Source organism: Falco peregrinus, chromosome 4, assembly GCF_023634155.1.
Source record: "Falco peregrinus isolate bFalPer1 chromosome 4, bFalPer1.pri, whole genome shotgun sequence".
NCBI classification, from domain to species: Eukaryota; Metazoa; Chordata; class Aves; order Falconiformes; family Falconidae; genus Falco; species Falco peregrinus.
The window spans coordinates 57,177,621-57,197,148 of record NC_073724.1 but is presented as its reverse complement, the minus strand read 5'-3'; the positions used below and the strand labels follow the sequence as shown (position 1 = coordinate 57,197,148).

The 19,528-nt window shown below is 38.3% G+C and overlaps 1 protein-coding gene and 1 long non-coding RNA gene across 4 annotated transcripts in view; one reads left to right on the top strand and one right to left on the bottom strand.

Annotated features, from left to right (window-relative positions):
• Window positions 1–19,528, top strand: part of TFDP1 (transcription factor Dp-1) — a 49,680-nt gene that overhangs the window by 9,378 nt on the left and 20,774 nt on the right. For all 3 annotated transcript variants that reach the window (XM_055801913.1, XM_055801914.1, XM_055801912.1), the window contains exon 3: window positions 4,904–4,970. In XM_055801913.1, the coding sequence (XP_055657888.1) occupies window positions 4,904–4,970 (67 nt within the window). The remainder of the gene's footprint in view (window positions 1–4,903; window positions 4,971–19,528) is intronic.
• Window positions 7,484–19,515, bottom strand: LOC129784300 (uncharacterized). The gene is made up of 3 exons (XR_008746837.1): window positions 17,948–19,515; window positions 17,742–17,863; window positions 7,484–13,563 (listed from the first exon to the last, which is right to left on the bottom strand). It is a non-coding gene; the product is annotated as an uncharacterized LOC129784300 (long non-coding RNA).

Genomic DNA, 19,528 nt, shown 5'->3' with positions numbered 1-19,528 from the left:
CCTTTCCTCACAGATTCCAATTTCCTTGTTCTATTAAAGCTGTCTTTTAGATTCTCATGAGTTCTGTTGCCTGTATGTTTTAAGTGACTCCCATTTTCTGTACCTTAACTCATAATCTACCATCTTCCATCTGATTTTCTACCTCACTTTCTGTCTTTATTCCAGCCAGTCCCAAAATTGTCTGTTTTCCTGTCTGTCCCATTCTGACTCTCATTCTTTAACCATTGTTGTATATTGGGCACCCACATTTCTTGTTTTGCTGTCAAACAGTCCTGTTGCCTCAGTTTGGTGGGCTTCATCTGCTGTTAGCAACTGGAAATGTCTATTCTGAGAAACACCTTTTGGCAAATACCTCTGTTTCTGTTTATCTTTACCCTTTTTGCTCTTTTTTCAGCTTTTTCGGAGAGTACATAGAACGGGCTGTTACCTAGAAGCAAGATTGAAGCGCTATTTCTGTGGCACAGAAGCACTCTTCTGTTCCCCCTATTTACTTGGGAGTGGTGGTGGGGACCTTCAAATCTGATAGGCATAGCACGTGCACTTGTTCAGTCTTGTTTTGGTCAAACTTCTTTGTCATGCTTTTATAGGTTCCTTGTCCTTCAGTCCAAACTCAGCTTGCATCTTTTCTGTTTAGTTTAAGGGTTTACTGAATAATTTTATGCCAGTTTTTATTAAGAAATTGAGTTGCAAGTCCAGAAAGCCGTGGAAGAAATGCTGCTTTTGTTGTAAGAGTATTAAGTTTATAGTAGATAACTTCAGAGACCACAATGAATGTTAGCTTGTTAGTAAGATACTAAATTATTCTATGACAGTCTGTACTAAGGGATTTTTAAGCAAGTGAAATTCTCTGCATTTTTAGCAAATGTTGTTTCAGATTAACTTTAGTCCCAACAGAAAGGTATTTCCCAATTTACTGACTTTCAGGCTGAGGGCGCTTGTAGTGCTTTTCATCTTTTATTTTGTAAACAAAACAAAAATAGATTTCCCGCTCCTTGTGACTGCTGATGATCTAGCAGGCCAAAGGTAACTTCAGTTGAATTTTTGAAACATGTAGCCTGTCAGTTGATTTCTTTTCCTTAGGAGTTCTGAGTGATGTGATGAGACAAAGCCTAGGTATTGGTCGAGGTCTCCACTCCAGCGTAGCTTCCACAGTTAAAATTGCCAGATTTACTAATTTGTGCAGTAGTCTTTAATCTCCCTCTCGTCTGTGGAAGGGAGATCTTAAGTTATTACAACGTAGATGCTATTTTGAGTGTCAAAAGCTATTTTTTAAAATCATTGTTGATTTTGTTGGAATGTGGAAAGGATAAAGGGTGTATCTGTTGCATGTTTAGGATACTAGGAGTCTCTTTGTGTAGCCATAGGGGTAAGTATACATAGCCAATATGTCTCTTTGAAGAGGGAAGTGGTGCTAAATTTTGAAGTTGCACACACTTAAAAAGCTGTCAGAATTGACTATTAAAAGCGTGATATTATTTCAAATAGCCTTGGTCTTATCATCAAAGGAAGTAACACATCTTGAAATTGAGAATTATGAGAAGATAAGAAAAAAATGTGGAATATGAAAAAATTGCATTATCAGGTAAAAAAAATATCGGAATACCTTGTTGCAAGTAGGTTGATAAGGCCTGAAAACTACATATATTTTCCCACCAGAAAATAGAATTTCCTTGATGTCTAAACCTTCCTTGGCAGAAGGTTACTTTTCCATTGGGGAAAATCAGCTATTTTTTGCTGGTCTGGGTTTTTTTGTGCTTTGTTTGTTTTGCATGTGGAGTTGTTTTGTTGTTGTTGTATGTTGTGTTTTGGTTTTGGGTCTGCTTTTATTTGTTTGTTGTGAATCTGTGACTGTGATATGCCTAATGGAAGCTATGGTCCCACTTTCCTCTGTTTTCTTTCTTTTGGGTACTGCACTGCTAGATAGGTTATGGAGTAATCCTGGTGTCTGTCATCCAAAATAACCTGGCTTGGAAAATAGCTTTAATTTTTTTGAAATACACAGAGATCTTTTTTTTTATTATTATTTTGCCTACTATTTCCATTTTAGAACAAAGACACTAGAATTTTGTATGGGATGGAAGTTTTGCTTTTCAGTTTTCTCTCAGCAAAAGCTTGTATTTGTGACTGAGGAGACTCAAAACAGGTTATAAAAATTTATCATTGTAGAGTTAAATAGTGTATCCAGAAGTGTGAAGAAGATACCGAGGGTGGAATAATAGTTTTCACCAGAAATCAGGTTTTATTATGAATAGTAGCAGCTGGGGATGCCATTTGGTGTGGGATTTGGTAGTATTCTTTCCAAATTTTTTTTCTTGGAAGTCTTTCCTAGCCATACTCTTACAAATGAGTTGAATATTTACCAGCTATTTTAACTGCTAGAGCTGAACCTTTTGTCAGATACTAGTGTGGGAAGGTGGTGGAATGGTGATTCTCTATTCTTTGCCAGTGTTGTGGTTCCTGAGGGGATTCTTACTGTTGTTCAGTGTTGCTGTTCTCTTATTTTTCCCAAATTGTATTCTCTTCTTGATTAAAAGCAGTGTTTTTGCCAAATGTTCTCCAGTTTGTCAGTGACTTGTGTAATTTCAGTCACACAAAAGCAGGGTCCGGGGCATGTAGCACTAACCTGACTGTAATGCTAGGTTGGATTGTGGGTTTTGGAGTTGCATATTGTTTTGGGGACTCTTTGTCACTGTGTGTTTTAATTATGTAGAAGAAAACTTGGAAGTTTATGAGATGATTTGATACTATTGTATGGTGGTTGCTTGAATATTTAAGGATAAAATGAATTAATAGAAATGGTTATATTGGAGGCTCTTCTAGTTAAAAAATAGGAAGGGACCAATAAGTAATTGATTACTGCATTGCCTAATTTGCTAACTACTGAAATAATAACTTGCATTTAATACTTGAAATGGCTGAATATCACAGCTTAAATACATTTTTTATTATCACCGTAACTGACATGTGAGCTTGATGCAAGTTTGCTTGCGTTTACACTGATGAATGGATTTAATAATACTATTAAATTCATGTGTTTCTAAAAAAGAGACATTACAAATGGAAACAGCCATTTTCTTGGTGGTCCATTGGTCCCAAATTCTATATTAAATCTCTTTCCATTCTCATTGATATCTCTTTGATTCTCATGGAAAAGAGAATTTGCAGGAATCCTTGAGTACAAGCTGCCTCTTTCTGCTGTTGAATAGAAACTGAAGTACTGCATTTAAAGAAATGACAATGAGACTGCACTTCCTGTGTGGTTTAACACTTCTGTTGTGAAATTGAGGTAGAATGGAAATGCAACACTTACAAAAAATTTTACCTTCATATAGCACATTGGGTTCCAGCGTTCTGGAATGTCATACTGCCATGGCGTATAGCTCTAGTAACATCTTTGTAGCTCTAACATCTTTGTACATGATACTGATTTCATATTGATGAGTATACCTTCTTTGAAAGTGTCTGATACAGTCTGTTGCCTTTCTGAGTTAAGCATAATGAAGAGTTAGGCTTATAAAAAGCCCTGATGCCTGGCAGTAGGGCAGTAGAACTGCCACTTGAACAAGTGGACCTTTGAATCCCTACTGGGCAAGATGGAGAACAGACAGTGTTCATGTACTGGTAAATTGTTGCAGTCTCCTTAAACCAATGCTATGTCATTACTTTTGGGAGGGGGGTGGAATTAGGGTTATGGAGGACAGAACTGCTACAGGCTCTTCGTTCTATCCACTGGTTCTACTGTCTCATGGTTTCTTTGTGCCACCAGGTCCTCCTTGCTGCCATGCCGTTACAGGCCACTGCTCTTCATGCTTCTCTGAGCAGTATTTCTCTTCTACTCACTTCCCAGCCCATCTCCAATTCTCGGTCATCATTTTTTCCCCCTCCATTTTCACTGAGGAAAGTTTACCGTTTTGTGAAGTTCAATCTTTGCTGTCGAACACCTGGATAGTAACAGCACCACAGCATCCTCTAGTGGCTCTCTTGATTTGCTGAACTTCTGGCAAATAAGTAGGATCTTCAGGTAGACTTCTAAGGGACAGGCTTTGTTGCTGACTGACAGCAAACCACTTAATTGTCTTTTGAAGATTGACAGTAGCCTGCAAATACCACCTATGCATTTTATAATGCAGTCGGGGACCTTGAGCCTCTGTAACACCATGTGCTAAATTATGGTTAAGTACAAGTGTTGACTTTCTTGCTGTTCTTTCTAAATGGAAACAGTCTGTGTGTTCACTGTATTTTCAGTACTGTTTTGTCTGGAGATACCAAGTAATTACTGCATCAAGTATTTTCTGTCCAAAAATTAAATAGTATTTTTAAAAATAATTGGTACTGTGAGCTTTCTGAAAGGATGGTGATTGCTTTATAAAATTGTATGTCATCCTATAGCTCTTTCACTTAAGAGCTTAATATTCTGATCCCTAAAAAATAATAATTGAAAGGCTCAGGGTGTTTCTTCGTAATGCCTTTTTTTCAGATCGAAATGCCTGAAGGTGCTCTCTACCACCACTACTGTTTTTGCTGTAACGTTATTAACTTTCATGGTAGGTAAATAGTATCTACACAGAGAAAGGTGTAGTCACAGGTGTCAGTGGTTCTAATTACAGGGGTGTTCAGCTATCTGCTAAAACAGCGCATGTACACTGTAAGACCTTAGGACACAAAATAGCAAAATAGGTGTAAGCTGATTTTCTGCTTGCTTTTTAAGAAGGTGGTGTTTATAAAATCAAGATTTTAAGATTTGGCAAATATTGTGCTACAAACAGTGTCGTTACATTGTGATAGATCTGTGCCAAAATGTAAGTGGTAGCAGCAGAGACTTCTGGTATATGATATCTTCCATCTTTAACAATAAAAGGTTATCTGAGTTTGTAAATTTAATAAAAGTTACTTTCTTTAACAGGCTGGACTAATTGAAGCCAATGGAGAGCTTAAGGTGTTTATAGACCAAAACCTAAGTCCTGGAAAAGGTAAGAACGCAATTTTTAGTAAGACCTCCATTTCTTGTTTTTCAGTTGTTATGCTTATTACTGGCTTTAAACTGCTTTCTTAGCATAGTTTTTGTAAAGCTTTTCTTAAGTTATATATTCTATAATCAGCAAGCAAACTGTAGATTCTCTGTGGCTTATAATTGTGTGTAAACTATGTGTGAAGTTCAGTGGTGGTTTGTCATCCCACATGTGATCTTCTTGTTAGTGTAGCTCGTGTTTAAGTGTAAGGCCAGGATGATCTAAAACATCTTTTGGGGCACTATGTTTTGACAAATGGGAAAAATGCAGGAGTGTAGGAGTTTACAATGGGTTATGACAGTTTTTATGGTAGGCTTGCACTAGTGTGGATGCATTATCTGAAAATATATTTTGAAAAGAGCTGTTCTGGACTTGCAGATAATGCATGTATGATAGTGTAATGTAATCAAGCAGTTTAGTAAAACACAGGCTGTAACTTGAATTCAATAGGTAAGCTCAAAACCCAGGAGTATCTAAACATTTGGAGAGTTATGAGCTGCACTTCACAATTAGCAATTTTGGGGGAAGAAACAGAAGCACCACTGAGTTCCAGTCACCTGCAGTTCTGGACAGCTATGTTATATAACCTCTTCTGTAAACTGATTATGCTGCATGTGGAGATTTGGGGTTTGTCCCCTATATTCTTATGGGAAGGCTGTTTCCATAGTAAGACTGTAGAACTATTCTCTGATTTCCAGTTAAGTATATTCTTGCCGGTTCATGCATTTTGCTGGTGGCAGTGTGATTTTTCAGCTTAATAGTTTTTCTCCAGTATGTTTATCTACTCTTTATAAATAACAGCTGGGTATCTTAGCAGTCTTTAATTTGTCAGGCCACCTAGCCACTGTTTCCTAGATTCCTCATCAGATAAGCCCTTTGTGCTCTGTATTTTCCTTATCATCATTCTTTGAGCCTGTTTATTGCCTTCATCAATGTCTTGAATGCAAGTGACCAAAATAGTGTATATGACTCCAAGTGAAGCATCAGTCATATTTGTATGGAAGTATGGGTAATTTTTCTGTGCAGTGTCATGCTTGGTTCATGGGCATCTCATAGTAGATTTTGGTGAAATGGCCGTTTTCCTTTAGTTTTGCTTCCAAATGATGATGGTCTCGTTTACTCTTGTGTGTGACAGATGGTGTGCTTTGATAGGCTGTACTAAGTAGGGTGAAATTTATTAGGACAGTGTCACCTACTTGTCTGATGCTCTCATAAACCTCATTATTGACAAATCTATTAACTTCATGCATTACTCTAGTACTCTCAGATAACCTGTGGTCCAGTTGAGGTGAACTCCATTAGTATTACTGCTCTAGCCTGTTATATGCCATTTCAGGAAACCCATTTAAGTATTTATTTTCACAGCCTGCAGAACTTCTGATTTCTGTCACCATCAATTTAACAGGTTTTCTAGGTACATCAAGTACTTTATTGGAATCTCACTGGGCTCTCTCTTTGGCATTCCCTTGTGTAAAACTCACATTGCTCTACAAAAGAGGGCTGTACAACTAATCTGCTGTGATCTACTTTTGGTGGAAAAGGCATAAGGGTTGAATAACTGGCACTTGTTAACTGGTTCACCTGTATATTTGTAAGCACAGTCATATACCCGTGAACAAAAAAAGTGTGCACGGAGATACCTGATCCTTAACAGCTGTACCATTTTTCCCTACCCCTGTGGGCAGTAAAATGGTTGGTTTTGTCAGGGCAGATACTTGTGGGACCATTTTACACCCATGTAGGTGTGTCTGTCAATACCCTGTTACAGTCTGTCAAGAGCTAGTCAAAACAATGCAGTCTGGACAGTAAGAACTGGAAATGTGAATCTTCCATTATTACATATCTCTTAAAGTAGAACTGGGTAAAATAGATGCCATTTCATTGTTTGTAGCATTTCTAAAATAAATTCAAGGGATTAAGTAGTTTATTATGGCTTGCAGCTCCTCTGGTTTGAGAATCGAGCTCAGTTCTCAATATATACAGCCATGAAGCAAACTAAGCTGTCTTCAGTTAATTTTGGCATCCGATTGCTTTTAGGGGATTTTTGTAAAGTTAATGGACAACAACTAATTCTTAATACTGAGAAGAAACAATGGTTTCTCTTGGCTTGAATGTTTTATTTTTCTTGCCTCTAACTTGTCTGTATTTTATGTGCAGGCTTTGTATTCTTAATCAGATCTTAAAATAGCAAATATTTTGTCACTAAAGTATTCAGATATGTGTCATAATTTATTCACTGAAGTAGTACTCATTTTACGTTGCCACTTTTTTATAATTTTTAGGAGGTTTTGTGTAATATTTAAATATTTTTAAATGTAACTACTATACACAAAATTATTGTGTGCTTTTAAAAGTACCTGTCTACATTACATTCCATTATGTCAAAAAGTCCAGTCCTCCACTGTCTTGCAAATTTCTCTTTAATTTGCAAAACAATGCAAAATTTCTCTTAATTTCACAATGAAGAGGATTCAGTCCACAGCAATAGATACAAAACACAGAGTAAGTTTTCCATAAGGTAGCAGAAGTGCGTGTGGTATACTACTTAGAGTTGAAAGGAGGTCAGGAAAAACCTATTTCTCTTCTTCTCTGGTGGTAACCATTGAAAGTTTTTTTTTCAGGGTTGTTTTTTCTCTCTCTCTCCCCCCTCCTTTGGATTTGTATTTCTTAAAAGGTAGGAGTCTTTTCTGGGGGTAGCAAGTCAATCACGAGGAGTCTGAGAATACATTTTATTATTTATATGGGATCAAATCTCCCTGCTGTGTCAGATGAGTGGTTTGCTTAGCCCAGTCTGCTGCCCCAACAACAGTAATAGGGCAGGCTCTTCAGGGAGAATGCAGGAGTCTGGCTGCTTTTTGAAGTTTCTTCTCCCTATGCTCTCACAGCACCCGGGGTCATTGGATTAGTGATACCAGAGGGTGATTCCAGCATCTTTTTGGAAAATCCAACTTTGAGAGACTCAGCAAATTAAGAATGCAGCCTCAACAAGAAACTCGGGACTTGGTTCAGTTTCCACATGTTGCCAGTCAGCTGTGAAAGGAGCAGGAGCTCAGCTGTCAGAGGAATAAATGTTTTGAGGGGGTGGTAGAAGATAAAAAATGACTTGTCTGCTGGGTAGTAAGGACATACTTGCAAAAACATGGTTTGGGAGGAAGAGCAGAATATTTGTCTTGAAATTGTTGTGTAACACTTCATCAAAGGTCTGTAAGGTGAATACAGGACTAAGTGGCAGGTATATGAATCAACTGTGAAAGATAAGCAAAGGTTGACTTTTATGGCCAAAACAGGGTATTATGCAACAGTTCTTACAGCCTGAACAGCTTTGTTGCAATGCTTTCAGAATAGGCTGCGAATGGACTTCTGTAAATTTTTAATCTGCACTGATAGAAATCTGGGAACTGCGAATAGGTTATTTTTAGACTGAGTTTTGTTAGGGTATGTAGCTGTTGTTTCTTAGATGAATGTTGAAAAGGAGACATCACTCATCTTGCTCAGCAGTTACACTGAACAACCTCTTGCTCAAAAGTCCTAAAGCTGTCAAATCTGGGAGAGAAGAGGGTATGTTAGGAAATTATCCCTGTGTGGAAGTCCTATCACTGCATTCATTTCCTGATTATCTGCTAAAATTCACGGTCAGAAACAAGTACCAACATAGACAGCCTTTTTTATTTCAGCTAGTGGGGACATACTTCAGCCTAATTCACTTTGGAGAGACCATGTCTCAACCATGAGCTTCTGATTAAGAATTCTGTTTTAAAGCAGAGACTGACTTTGTTTTAAGAGGAGACAATAGTAAACAAAACAAAAGTTTATAATGGATGTAATTTTGAGTAAATTGGTCATGTATATGAAGTATCATTCTAGAAGTGTTTCTTTGAAAACATCTTTAGTGTGGAATAAGAAGTACCAGTCTATATGTGGTAGAAATGAGCTGGAAGTGTGTGCTTCCTCCAGTGCTTGTGCAATGTCCAGAAGAAGTTGGATATAAATTCACCTGTGTTTTCTGATACTCGTGTGTATTTCCATTACTGTAGTGTAACACCCCATTTAGTCCTGAAAAAACAGCATGCCGTGGAGCTGATCAAGCAAGGTGCAAGTTTTCCCTTGTATTAAGATGACACTGTTAGCTCTGCTCACTGAAGGAAGGTTTTTCTCTCTGCCTAGTTCCGTTCTTTCCCTACTGAGAATTTAGTCTAGAAGGCTGATTCTTAAAGTCACATCTTGGGAAAGTATCAGTGGAATGACACACCAGTTATATCAGCCCCTATTTGATTTAAGGCTATATTGATTCCCAGATCTTAAAAAGGTTTCAGAAAATGCACTATCTAATTAGTTTTTCTTCTGGATGCAAATGCATATGTTTGGGATATATTTGTTTACTACTTGAGTATTTGCCAGTCCTTGGATGAGGAAACTTATCGTTAAAGAGGGTTTTGATTATGTTTGGCTCCAGGGTGGTACTGTTGAAAGGCTCAGACTTCTCCTGGAAGTATGACGAGTGACATTGACATTTACATCTTCGTGCAGCTTTCCTGTTAAGTGCAAGGTCTGTGGAGCTGGTAGTCTGGCAGTGTTTAAGCGGCACAAATCACCAGATTTGTTCTAGCATGGTTTGGTTTGGTACAGGTATGACTGAAAGTTTTCATGAACTTGGGTAACCAGAAAGATGGTTTTCTGCTTTAACCCTGTTCAGGAAAGAAGCAGCAATGTAGTGTGCTGAGAGTGTCTGAGAAGAGAGGTTTTTTCCTGTAAGGAAATCCTGAGCAGTGCCAGGTGCTTCTAAAATGCAGCTTTGCTAGTGACTGCTAGTGAGTTAACATGCACAGCAAAAAGTAGCTGTGTATCCAGTTGTCCTCTCAGTGATGAACTCTAGTAAAGCCACTTGGTTTTATATCTGCTGCTTGTCCTGTGCTGGTTTATTTGCTGTCAGCTTCACCTGTGACATTGTGGAGGAATGCTAAATCCATTGGAAGCAGTTACAAGTTTTCTTTGGTTCATTCCAAAATAATACCCAGTTGCATTTTTTCCCCCTAAAGCCTCTGTTGCTGAGAACATCATTACACAGGGCCCTTTCCTTTGCTTGTTACCCTATATTCTGTATGGGTTTTGTAGAAATTGCACTTAAATTAATCTCTGTAAACCCTCAAATTGTAATCAGAAGCAATGCTTATAAAATTTCAAAGGTCAAGTCAACAAAAGCTGTAAGGGCACCCAGATTGTTGTGATTTACAGCTCTATCCCTTCTCTGGCAATAATAAAAAGGATTTTGGGGTGCTGGCTGAGAGCAGCTCAGTATGGGTCAGCAGCGTGCCGTGGCAGCCAAGAGGGCAAACAGCATCCTGGGGTGCACCAAACACAGCATAACCAGCCGGCCAAGAGAGATGATTATCCCGCTGCGTTCAGCGCTGGTGCGGCCTCACCTGCAGCACTGTGCAGTTCTGGGCCCCACGATTGAAGGAGGAGGTGAAGGTCCCTGAATGCGTCCAGAGGAGGGCAACAAAGCTGGTGAAAAGGCTGGAAGGAATGTCCTATGAGGGGTGGCTGAGCACTTTGGGCACGTCTAATCTGGAGGAAAGGAGGCTGAGGGGTGACCTCCTTGCTCTCTACAGCTTCCTGAGGAGGGGAAGTGGAGAGGGAGGTGCTGATCTCTTCTCCCTGGTACCCAGTGACAGGTGGGAATGGCTCAAGGCTGCTCCAGAGGAGGTTTGGACTGGACACAGCAGGCTTCCTAGAGAGCTGGTTGGTGCCCCAAGCCTGTCAGTGTTTAAAAGGCATTTGCACAATGCCCTTAATAACATGCTTTAACTTTTGGTCAGCCCTGAATTGGTCAAGCAGCTGGACTAGACAATCGTAGGTCCCTTCGAACTGAAAATACTTTATTCTACTCTAAATTACTTCATTGAAAACAGATTAAGAGAGTGGTTTAATTGTGGAGTAAAATTCCAAAGTGACCTGTTTGTAATTGTTTGCTTTTTGCCTGCCTTGGTTACAAAGCAAGGATAATCTCATTTGGATATTTTAATTGTTATTTTAGTTCATTTCCATTCTAGGGTTAAAAAAATATATACATCCTGGCTTTGTTTTGGATGTCAACCTGACTAATTGTTTAAACCTGAAAATGCTAAAATTCATCCTGGACATAGACTTTGAGTGATAATTATAATCAGAATTAATTTTGAGCGTTAGAAAATATATATGGGTTGGAAGGATAGGAAGAATTTTTAATAGGTGCTGAAGCAGTAGAACTTACAAGTTTCTGTCATCTAAAAGTTACTTTGCAGTGAATTTTAGAGACTGGGAAATTCTGCTGTGCTGGGAGGTTGCACTTTGAAGAACACTGCTACGTTCTGGTCCTTGCTTATTCAGATTAGTGTTGATACTGTAGTATTAAATACAACACTGTTCAATTCTGTTCCTGGCCCTTGCTTGTGAAGAAATTTGGGTGAAAGAAATTATCTGCTTTAGCTAAGTGCAAAGGAAAAAAACAAACAATGGTATTTAATGTTGTATTGAAATTAAAACTCTTAAATTAAAGTTACTCTAAAAATTTGGATCTTCTGTCATGCCAGTAGGTGGCATTATTGGTACATAACTAGAAAGTGCTTTTAAAAGATGTCTTCAGCTCTTTCCACCTCTTACACTTTAAAATAAGGCTTCACATTTTATAGGCATAAAAGAACTAGTTTTATTTTAATTTCAGCTTTGGTAACTGACAAAAAATTGTATATGTATTTTTTTGTATTTAGTATGTAATTTTTTGAGGTGTATTTAGACTCTTACATTTCAACACTGTCTAACTGTGAGATTTTCTTGTTCTTATTTATGACAAACTTTTGCAATGTAATGTTAATTTTATTTGCAAGATCAAACTCCCTGATTTTTGGCAGTGGCTGGCGTAATTCCTCTGGAACAGAAATAGATCTATTTCACAGCCGGTGATTCATGCTTTAGCAAACAGATACATGCTTGAACATTGGTTATAAAATGCCTGTGTATTATTGAAGCTGAGGTAAATTGAATTATTATTATCTAACTTCAAGCTCAGGAAATAAAACTGTTGCTGCAATTATGAATGATATTTTGAAAAGTCTGAAAAGGCTTGTAAGAAGTTTACAGGTAGACCACAGCTTTTTTCAACACAGACTTGGAAAGACTGGTTTGTAATAGCTGAAGCATTACTAGTCATATCTAAGGATGATAAGAATCACCTAAAATTCTGAGTTAGTCTAAGAAATTACTTAAGAACTCAGTAGTACTGCACACTGGGGAAGATCGATGTCTTTGTAAAAGTGCTCAGAATTGCTGTGTAAGCATGTTTGTTGTTTTAACAGGGTGATGTGACTTGTTCAATAAGCAGAGGTGTTTTTACTTGACTTGACCCACAACTATAGATAATAATCTTGTATGTTGTCAAAGCTTATGGTAGGTTGACACCCTCAAAAAGAGTTGTGTTTACTGAAAATTAGCATATAACTAACTAAACATAAAATATCGATGGTGTTTGCGAGAGAGACAGTAAGAACTGCAGTCTCACAGGAGTGACATCTGAGGAATCTGCTCCTAGGATGTAATTGTTACCTCTCTCCCAGATCTTCCAAGTATGCCCTTTGTACATACTCTGTGTGTGTGTATATATGTATATAAGATCTAATAATCTGAAACTAGTCTAGTTGATGCTTTTGTGGTAAGGAATAATTTTTTTGAAGGTGATGTGGACTGGATAAAAGGCACTTCAAATGGATCCTCTAAACTCATCTATTTATCCTACCTGTGTCTTCAAGACTCCTTGCACTTGCAAGGAGGCAACGGTTCAGACTCAGTAATTTAGGGTAGATTTTGTAAAGCAAAATGCATAGAAAATACTGTAAACAGTTCTTGAGGGAACTGCTTGGCATTGGATTTCCATTTCACCTGTATCTAGTGTTGGGGTTGAAATACATTGTTGTCAAGCATTGCATTGGTCACTGTGCTGAGACAGGTTAGTGGGTGTGAGTACACTGTTTCCTGCTGTCATGATGCTTTGAGGTAAAGAGGTGGAAGCCTACCCCATTAATTCATACAGAAAACTTTCCTTGTTATGATGTTGGTATGATACGTCCTTGTTCCAGGATGTTTCTTTTGTTACCTCTTGGTCAGTGATAGTTGTGTTAGGTAGGTTGAGGAGTTCCCTCAACTTCTTTGGTTGTGTCCTGACTGCCATACCAGCTTTCTGTAGCTCTGAAATTCTCCCTTCCTGTGCATTATTTCCCATCTTGGCTATAGATGACATTCTGAGCTGTGCTTCACTGCTGTCCAAAACAGGATTGATTTCTGTCTCTGCTTCAGGGATTGTGCACCTGTATTTGAATTGTGTGAAGATCTGGAGTCTTCTAGAGATTATTCCACACTCTAGTGAGCTTTTGGGATTTCATTATTCAAAGTCTTCAAAGGCACATCTTTACTATTATTTCTATATACTAGGTTGTCATGTTGAGTAATGAACTTAAGTCTTCTCCAAGATCTGCCTTCCTTATCTTTCAGTCTCCATGGTGAGATTTCATGAGGTCTCCCATACCTTTAAAAAAAAAAAAAGCCACAAAACAAACATAGGGGTTTTGTTAAGTATCTATTGCTTGGTAATGTGTTGAGGAAGAGAAACCTGTAGCGAGGTCACTGGGCAATTTTTGCTGAAGCTGTGGAGTTGGAGTTAGCTGTGGAAGTTTCTGTAATAGTAGAGAAGCCAAGTAGAAGTGGGCTGAACTTCTGAACTGAAACTTTCAAGCGGATGGGATAAATTCCTCTCAGGTACATTGCGTCAGTTTTATTGACAGCAGCTTAAACAACTGGGTAGAGTGGTGCTCTTCTGATTAATGAAAGATGTTTTAGAAGTTGCTCATCTTTTTGTAATTCTTGCATTTCCCACCCCCACCCCCCCCACCCCCCCCCCCACCCCCCGGAAAAAATGCATTCCTTTGAACAGAATTCAAAGAAAGAGTTAGCTTCTGTAAAGCTGTAGTTCTGAACAATTTCAAACTGTGGCTTTCCTTTCTGTTTGCAGGGGATGCTTACTGCTTACTTTACTAGGTAGGGAGAAGTGTACTACTAAAAGCGTATTGAGCTGTCAGCTACATGGTTGAGCTGGCCAAATTCAACCTCAAGTAGGAGAGTGGCAAATAAGAAATAGCTGAAGATGGTATGCAGACAAGTAAACCTAAAGATCAGTGAGTCTTAATGTGATGTCTTCTACACTGCTATAGCAGTGTCTGTAATAAGGACCATGACTTGCAGAGACCTTGGGAGAACTCTGTAATTTGATATCCCAGAGTTTTTCAATTGAAAAAAGAACCTTTGCAAAAAATTATGTGGACTTAAGCTACTTTACATTCCTGTAAGAGACCCTGCTCACTTCTTGATTCCAAACTTAATAATTTTTCAGTCAGTTTTCTACAGACACCAGCTTGGGGTTGGACGGTGACACACTAGAACGAGAGGGGCAGATTGTGCAATTAAGATTAGTTTGCTTTTTGTTACTTAGGGTTTTTGTTTATTTTAAGCAGGTGGTTTGATGGTGAGGTTTGGAGCTGGAATTAGCTTTGTAATTTGCTTTACAAAAATGGTTATAGTATGGAATTTCATTAGTGATGTTGATGTTGAATTTCCCCTCTTCTTCCTCTTCCTCTTCTCTCTTGTTTGTTTTTAGCCAAAAAGAAGAAAAACTCCACATACAGAAGACTGCCAAAATAGAATCTATAATATTTTCCAGATAATTCTCATAGTTTTCATGTAATCTTATATCAGTCATTTGCATCTTAAGCAGTACAGGTATTCTGGCTTTATATAAATGCTGTTCCTATTAACATTTTTAAAATTCCCCAAATAAGGAATGTAATATTCTGGATGGCACTTGGCCTTCTCAGAAGTGACAATTGCAATGGAATCTAGTGTCTGTGTCACTTACTTTTATCTTTTTGTTCCTGGAAAGTGTCACTGGTCTTTGTTGGGCTCTTCAACTGATACCATCTTAGTTACGGGTTTTATCAGGTTATTGGAAGTAATGTTGCCTTTTCGAGAGCATAAGTCATGCTTGACTTGTATCGAGACTGGCTTACTAATGTGGCTGCCTTTGAATTGTGTAGCTGTTAAGCTAGATTCCAACTGCTCTGTTAAAACTGCCAATTTCAAAGCTTGCTATGTATTTAAGACAAAAGTTTGTAGAGTTCCTAAGAGTGGTTATAAGCAGTGGTACTGCAAAATGTCATCTCCAAGGTTAACTTTCTTTAGACTTTTCTTAGAATCAACCCTTTGCTTAACTCCTAACCTTTGATCATGTAGTGTATTTACTTACAAATTGGTCTGCTGGACAGAGTTTGGTTGAGACTGTTGCAGGAGATAGTAGGAATTGCTTTGCGTTCTGACAAACCACATCCTTATTCTAAAAGCTCTTTTTTAGGGTTGTAATAATTCAGAAGGAGCTTGCAAAATTACCTTCTTACCAAATCCAATTTTCACATGCACAGTATTGCTTCTATGCTGGAAGACAGGCTGACAAGACTTTGTTAGAGACTGCATTGTCAGGAAACCGACCTGTTTTTCTGTTGACTGTGCTCTCTTTCACAAATAAAGAGAACATAAAGACAGATTACATTAGAAAATGGTACTGCACCTAGATTGAATGGGATTTCTGCACCTGAGGCAAGGAATACCTCAGTCCATCCTCTTTGATCTGAAACACCAAATTCAAAGTCACTACTGTTTCATGAACTAGAGCAGTCAGCTGTTAGAGAGATCTACTGCTGTGAATGCAGAGGGCACCCCTTCCTCTAATTTTAGATGTACTGTGTCTTTTTCTGTGGCATCTCAAGTTGTGTAAAATGTTTGTAATTGACTGTATTACCGGTCCCTTTTATTGCTGAAGTCTGCAAGGGATTCTTTTTGGTAAAACTCTTGATGTGTTTTTCTATGCAAACAAAGGTAAAGGTCCAGTTCAACAGCTCTCTCTAAAAGCAATCAGTAACCAAAACAAGCTATTTACTGCATACTTTGTATAAAGGGAGTGCTTACCTGGAACAGGTTTTAGACAGATAAAAAATAACAGGTTTTGTTAAAGGGTGCTGCTGCTTTTGCTGTGCAAGTTTTACACAGCATTACTCCTTGATCCTATCTGTATCATTACCTTCTGTTCGGAGGCATTCCAGGACTTAATATTGGTGAAATTCTACTTCCCTTTAGGTTTAATAATTACTTGTAAGTTCTTAAGAGTACTTTTCCAAAGTGGCAATGTTTGGGAGACTGAGAATTTAAGTAGTAGTTATATCCTTCTGTATATTTTTTTTCTTCTGCTTTACATGGCCTTTTTCCATGTTTTTGAAATACGTAGAAGGAAAAAAAAGAAAAAGACGTGTCAGAACCAGCAGTATTAATAATGTGTTTGTTTTGAAAAGGAAGAAGAGTTGGTGCCAGCAAAACTGTTTGCAAACTTGTGGGTTTAATTTTTACATGCTATTATACACACTGTATGTTGGCCACAAAGCGCAGGATTATTTGGATTGCAGTGATTACTGTAAGAGTAACAGTAATTAACTAATGATTAGAAAAATTCCTTTGAGAAACTGAGCTGTCAGTCACTTGCAAAGCTAAGTTAATGAAATTATTTCTGCTTGTATAATTAACAAACAAATAAACCCCCCCCACATAAACCCACTATGAAACCCGAGCATTGTAAGCCTTTGAAAATCCAGGTGGATATGAGAAAAATGTTTACATATGAGGTAAATGAGAAAATAGCAGAACGCATTTGGGCAGAGGCAAAGTGAAAGTACCTTTTCTTAAAAATAAAACAAAACTCAGTTTTTTCTTTTTTTTCTCCTAGCGTTGAGCAGTTATGCTCTTTCCTATTTAGTATGATACCTTTTATACGTTGACTTTGACTTTGCATTGAACTGTGAAGAGTATGTAACTGTTCTTCCAGTTACATTTGTGCTTCCTTGCCAATTAGTTTGTGCTGTAGAGGCAGGTGTACCTTGCAGTTTCTGTATAGAGCCAGGTTGGTTCAGTTGCATGAATTAATAAGCACAGCGCAATAGGAAGTATTGCTATGCTTTACTTTTTTTCATCGTGAATTTTTTCTGTCATGTCTGGTTGGAATTTGTTGTGCAGCAGCTTGCAACTATTCCCTCTTTTCTTTTTGCTGTGTCCTCTATCATCTGTATAACTCTCCATTTAACAGTTGAAGGCAGTGATTAGATTCCCACAAATAACACCCCTTGCTCTACCTTAATCTTCTCTTCCACAAGCTGTACACACCAAGCTGCTTTAGCTTCTCCTTGTACATCCTATGCTCCAGTACCCTAGCCATACTAATGTCTTTCTTCTGGACTCTGCTCTTTGTTAATGCCTGTCTCGCACTGCAGGCCCCCAAACTGAACAGAGTAATCCAGGTACAGCTTCAAGAGTGCTAGAGTAAAAGGGAATAATCAATTACTGCTGTACTCTACCAAATACAGCCCAGGATGTGGTTAACGCTTCATTAGCTTCGAGGTGTACTTCTGGTTCACATTCCGCTTGTTGTCCACCCAGACCCCCAGGTCCTTTTCTGCACATCTGCTTCCTAACCACACAATACCTGACCTCTGCTGTTGTGTGGAGTTAGTCTGTTACAAGTCCAAGACTTTTGCGTTTGTCTTTGTTGACTTCATAAAAAATTTTTAAGAAACAACATGATAGCATAAAGAATTACTTTGGTTTTAAACATACCAGAAGGATGAAGTCTCTGAGTGCATCTGAAGAATAAGATGATCAAGATGATGCGAGAGAGTCTCATGGCAGTACTGTTCTTCATGAAAGTGTCCTGCTGAAGTATGGCTAGAAGCTATTGCCTTAGGAAAAAATTGATAACGTGAATGATTAGAAATCATCATGGCCAGAGAATTATCTACCTGTGAATTCTGAGAAGGACCTACCAATGGTACCTCTGTCCTGCTAACTCAGTATATGTATAATTTGTGTAGTACCAGAAGGATAGAAGGCCGCGTCTCCTGCACCAGTTTCTGAAGGGCTCAGATAACTGCAGATGAGTAAGTCAGACTTCTGTTAGGCAAATTGGTTGAGCATGTAACAGAAGTAGTAGACATACTGACAAACGTGATAATGGGCAGGAGTTAACAGGGCTTTTCTAGAAGGAGGGGAAAAGGGAAGTTATGAGGTTACGTCTTTTCAAAGTCATGCCTTGAAAAAGTCAACAACCATGTGGATAAGGGCTATCTAATCAGTGCGATGTCCTTGGATTTCTTAAAAATAACAACAAAACCCCCTTGATTATCAAGGTCCTTAATCAACCTTTTAAAGAAACTGAGGTGTCATAGAACAGGACGGTCCTCCCATGGGTTAATAATTGGTGAAAAGCACATATAATGAGTACCCCAAATGAGCTATTAGTGTTCAAGAAAGATCTTGAAGTCATGATAGGTTATATTATGAAAATGTGGTATCAGTGTTTGGTGGGGAACAAGCATATGGAATTTTGAGAATTACAGGGAGTAAAATAGAAAATGTGCTATGGAATTACATGATTATATATGGTATTCCTTTTGTCATCAACAAAGTTTCCATCCCTGTCATCTGCAAAAACAGATCTCGAAAGGTAGAAGAACTAGAAAGTGTGTGGGCAACAAGAACCATCAAAGGCAAGGAAAGGTGATCAAATAGATGAGGCATCTTTGCAAAATAGTTACAACTTTTATTTTGTACTGGAAATGTAATCTTCATATTGCTTTATTGTTTTAAATAATGAGGAGGAGGTTAAAAAAAAGACATGTTGACCTCCAGAAAGCTAAGAGGAAACTACACAAGCCCTAATAGCCAGGTTAGTTTATATTGCTTTACTGCATTGCGCAGAGGGGAAGAACACACACAAAACAGGCTGTGGTAGTGATGGGTGTACTTGAAGGGACAGGAAGGCATAGCAGACTTACAAACTAGATAGCTGCTGAATGTCTGAAAGAGCACTGGAAAGTTGGTTCATAATGGAAGAATGATAAGCTGCTGCATCCTGTTCTGATTTGGGGGACTTGAGAATAGGTTCTCGTGTGAAGCTATCGGTTTGACATGATATAGTAATAGCAGCTAGGGAATACAAGCCTTTTGGAAAGCAAGGGCTTAAGCAAGATTTGGGTTGTTCTTAACTTTCTGTAGACTACCTGAATGTGTAGGAGGGATGGTAGGCATCAGGGACTCATTAGAGCTTTTCCTGGTACAACATTTGTAAAAATGCTTACTTACTGATTCTGTATTGGATAATGGGAAAAATGAAGAGGAATGTGAGTTGTGCCAAGTCCTTCTGGCCCTATTGGCCCCTTCTTTTCAAAGTGATCTTAGGAAAAGAACTGCTGAACTCTCACCTGACAACTGAGTGACAGATGTTTCAGCAAAATAAATGTCTCCAGTGTTTTAAGACTTGTTTGTACCATTATTGTTTTTCTGTAGTCAGTCTTGGTTCCTTCTTTTTTGTTTGTTGTGTTGTGTGTTGGTTTTTTTTAAACTAT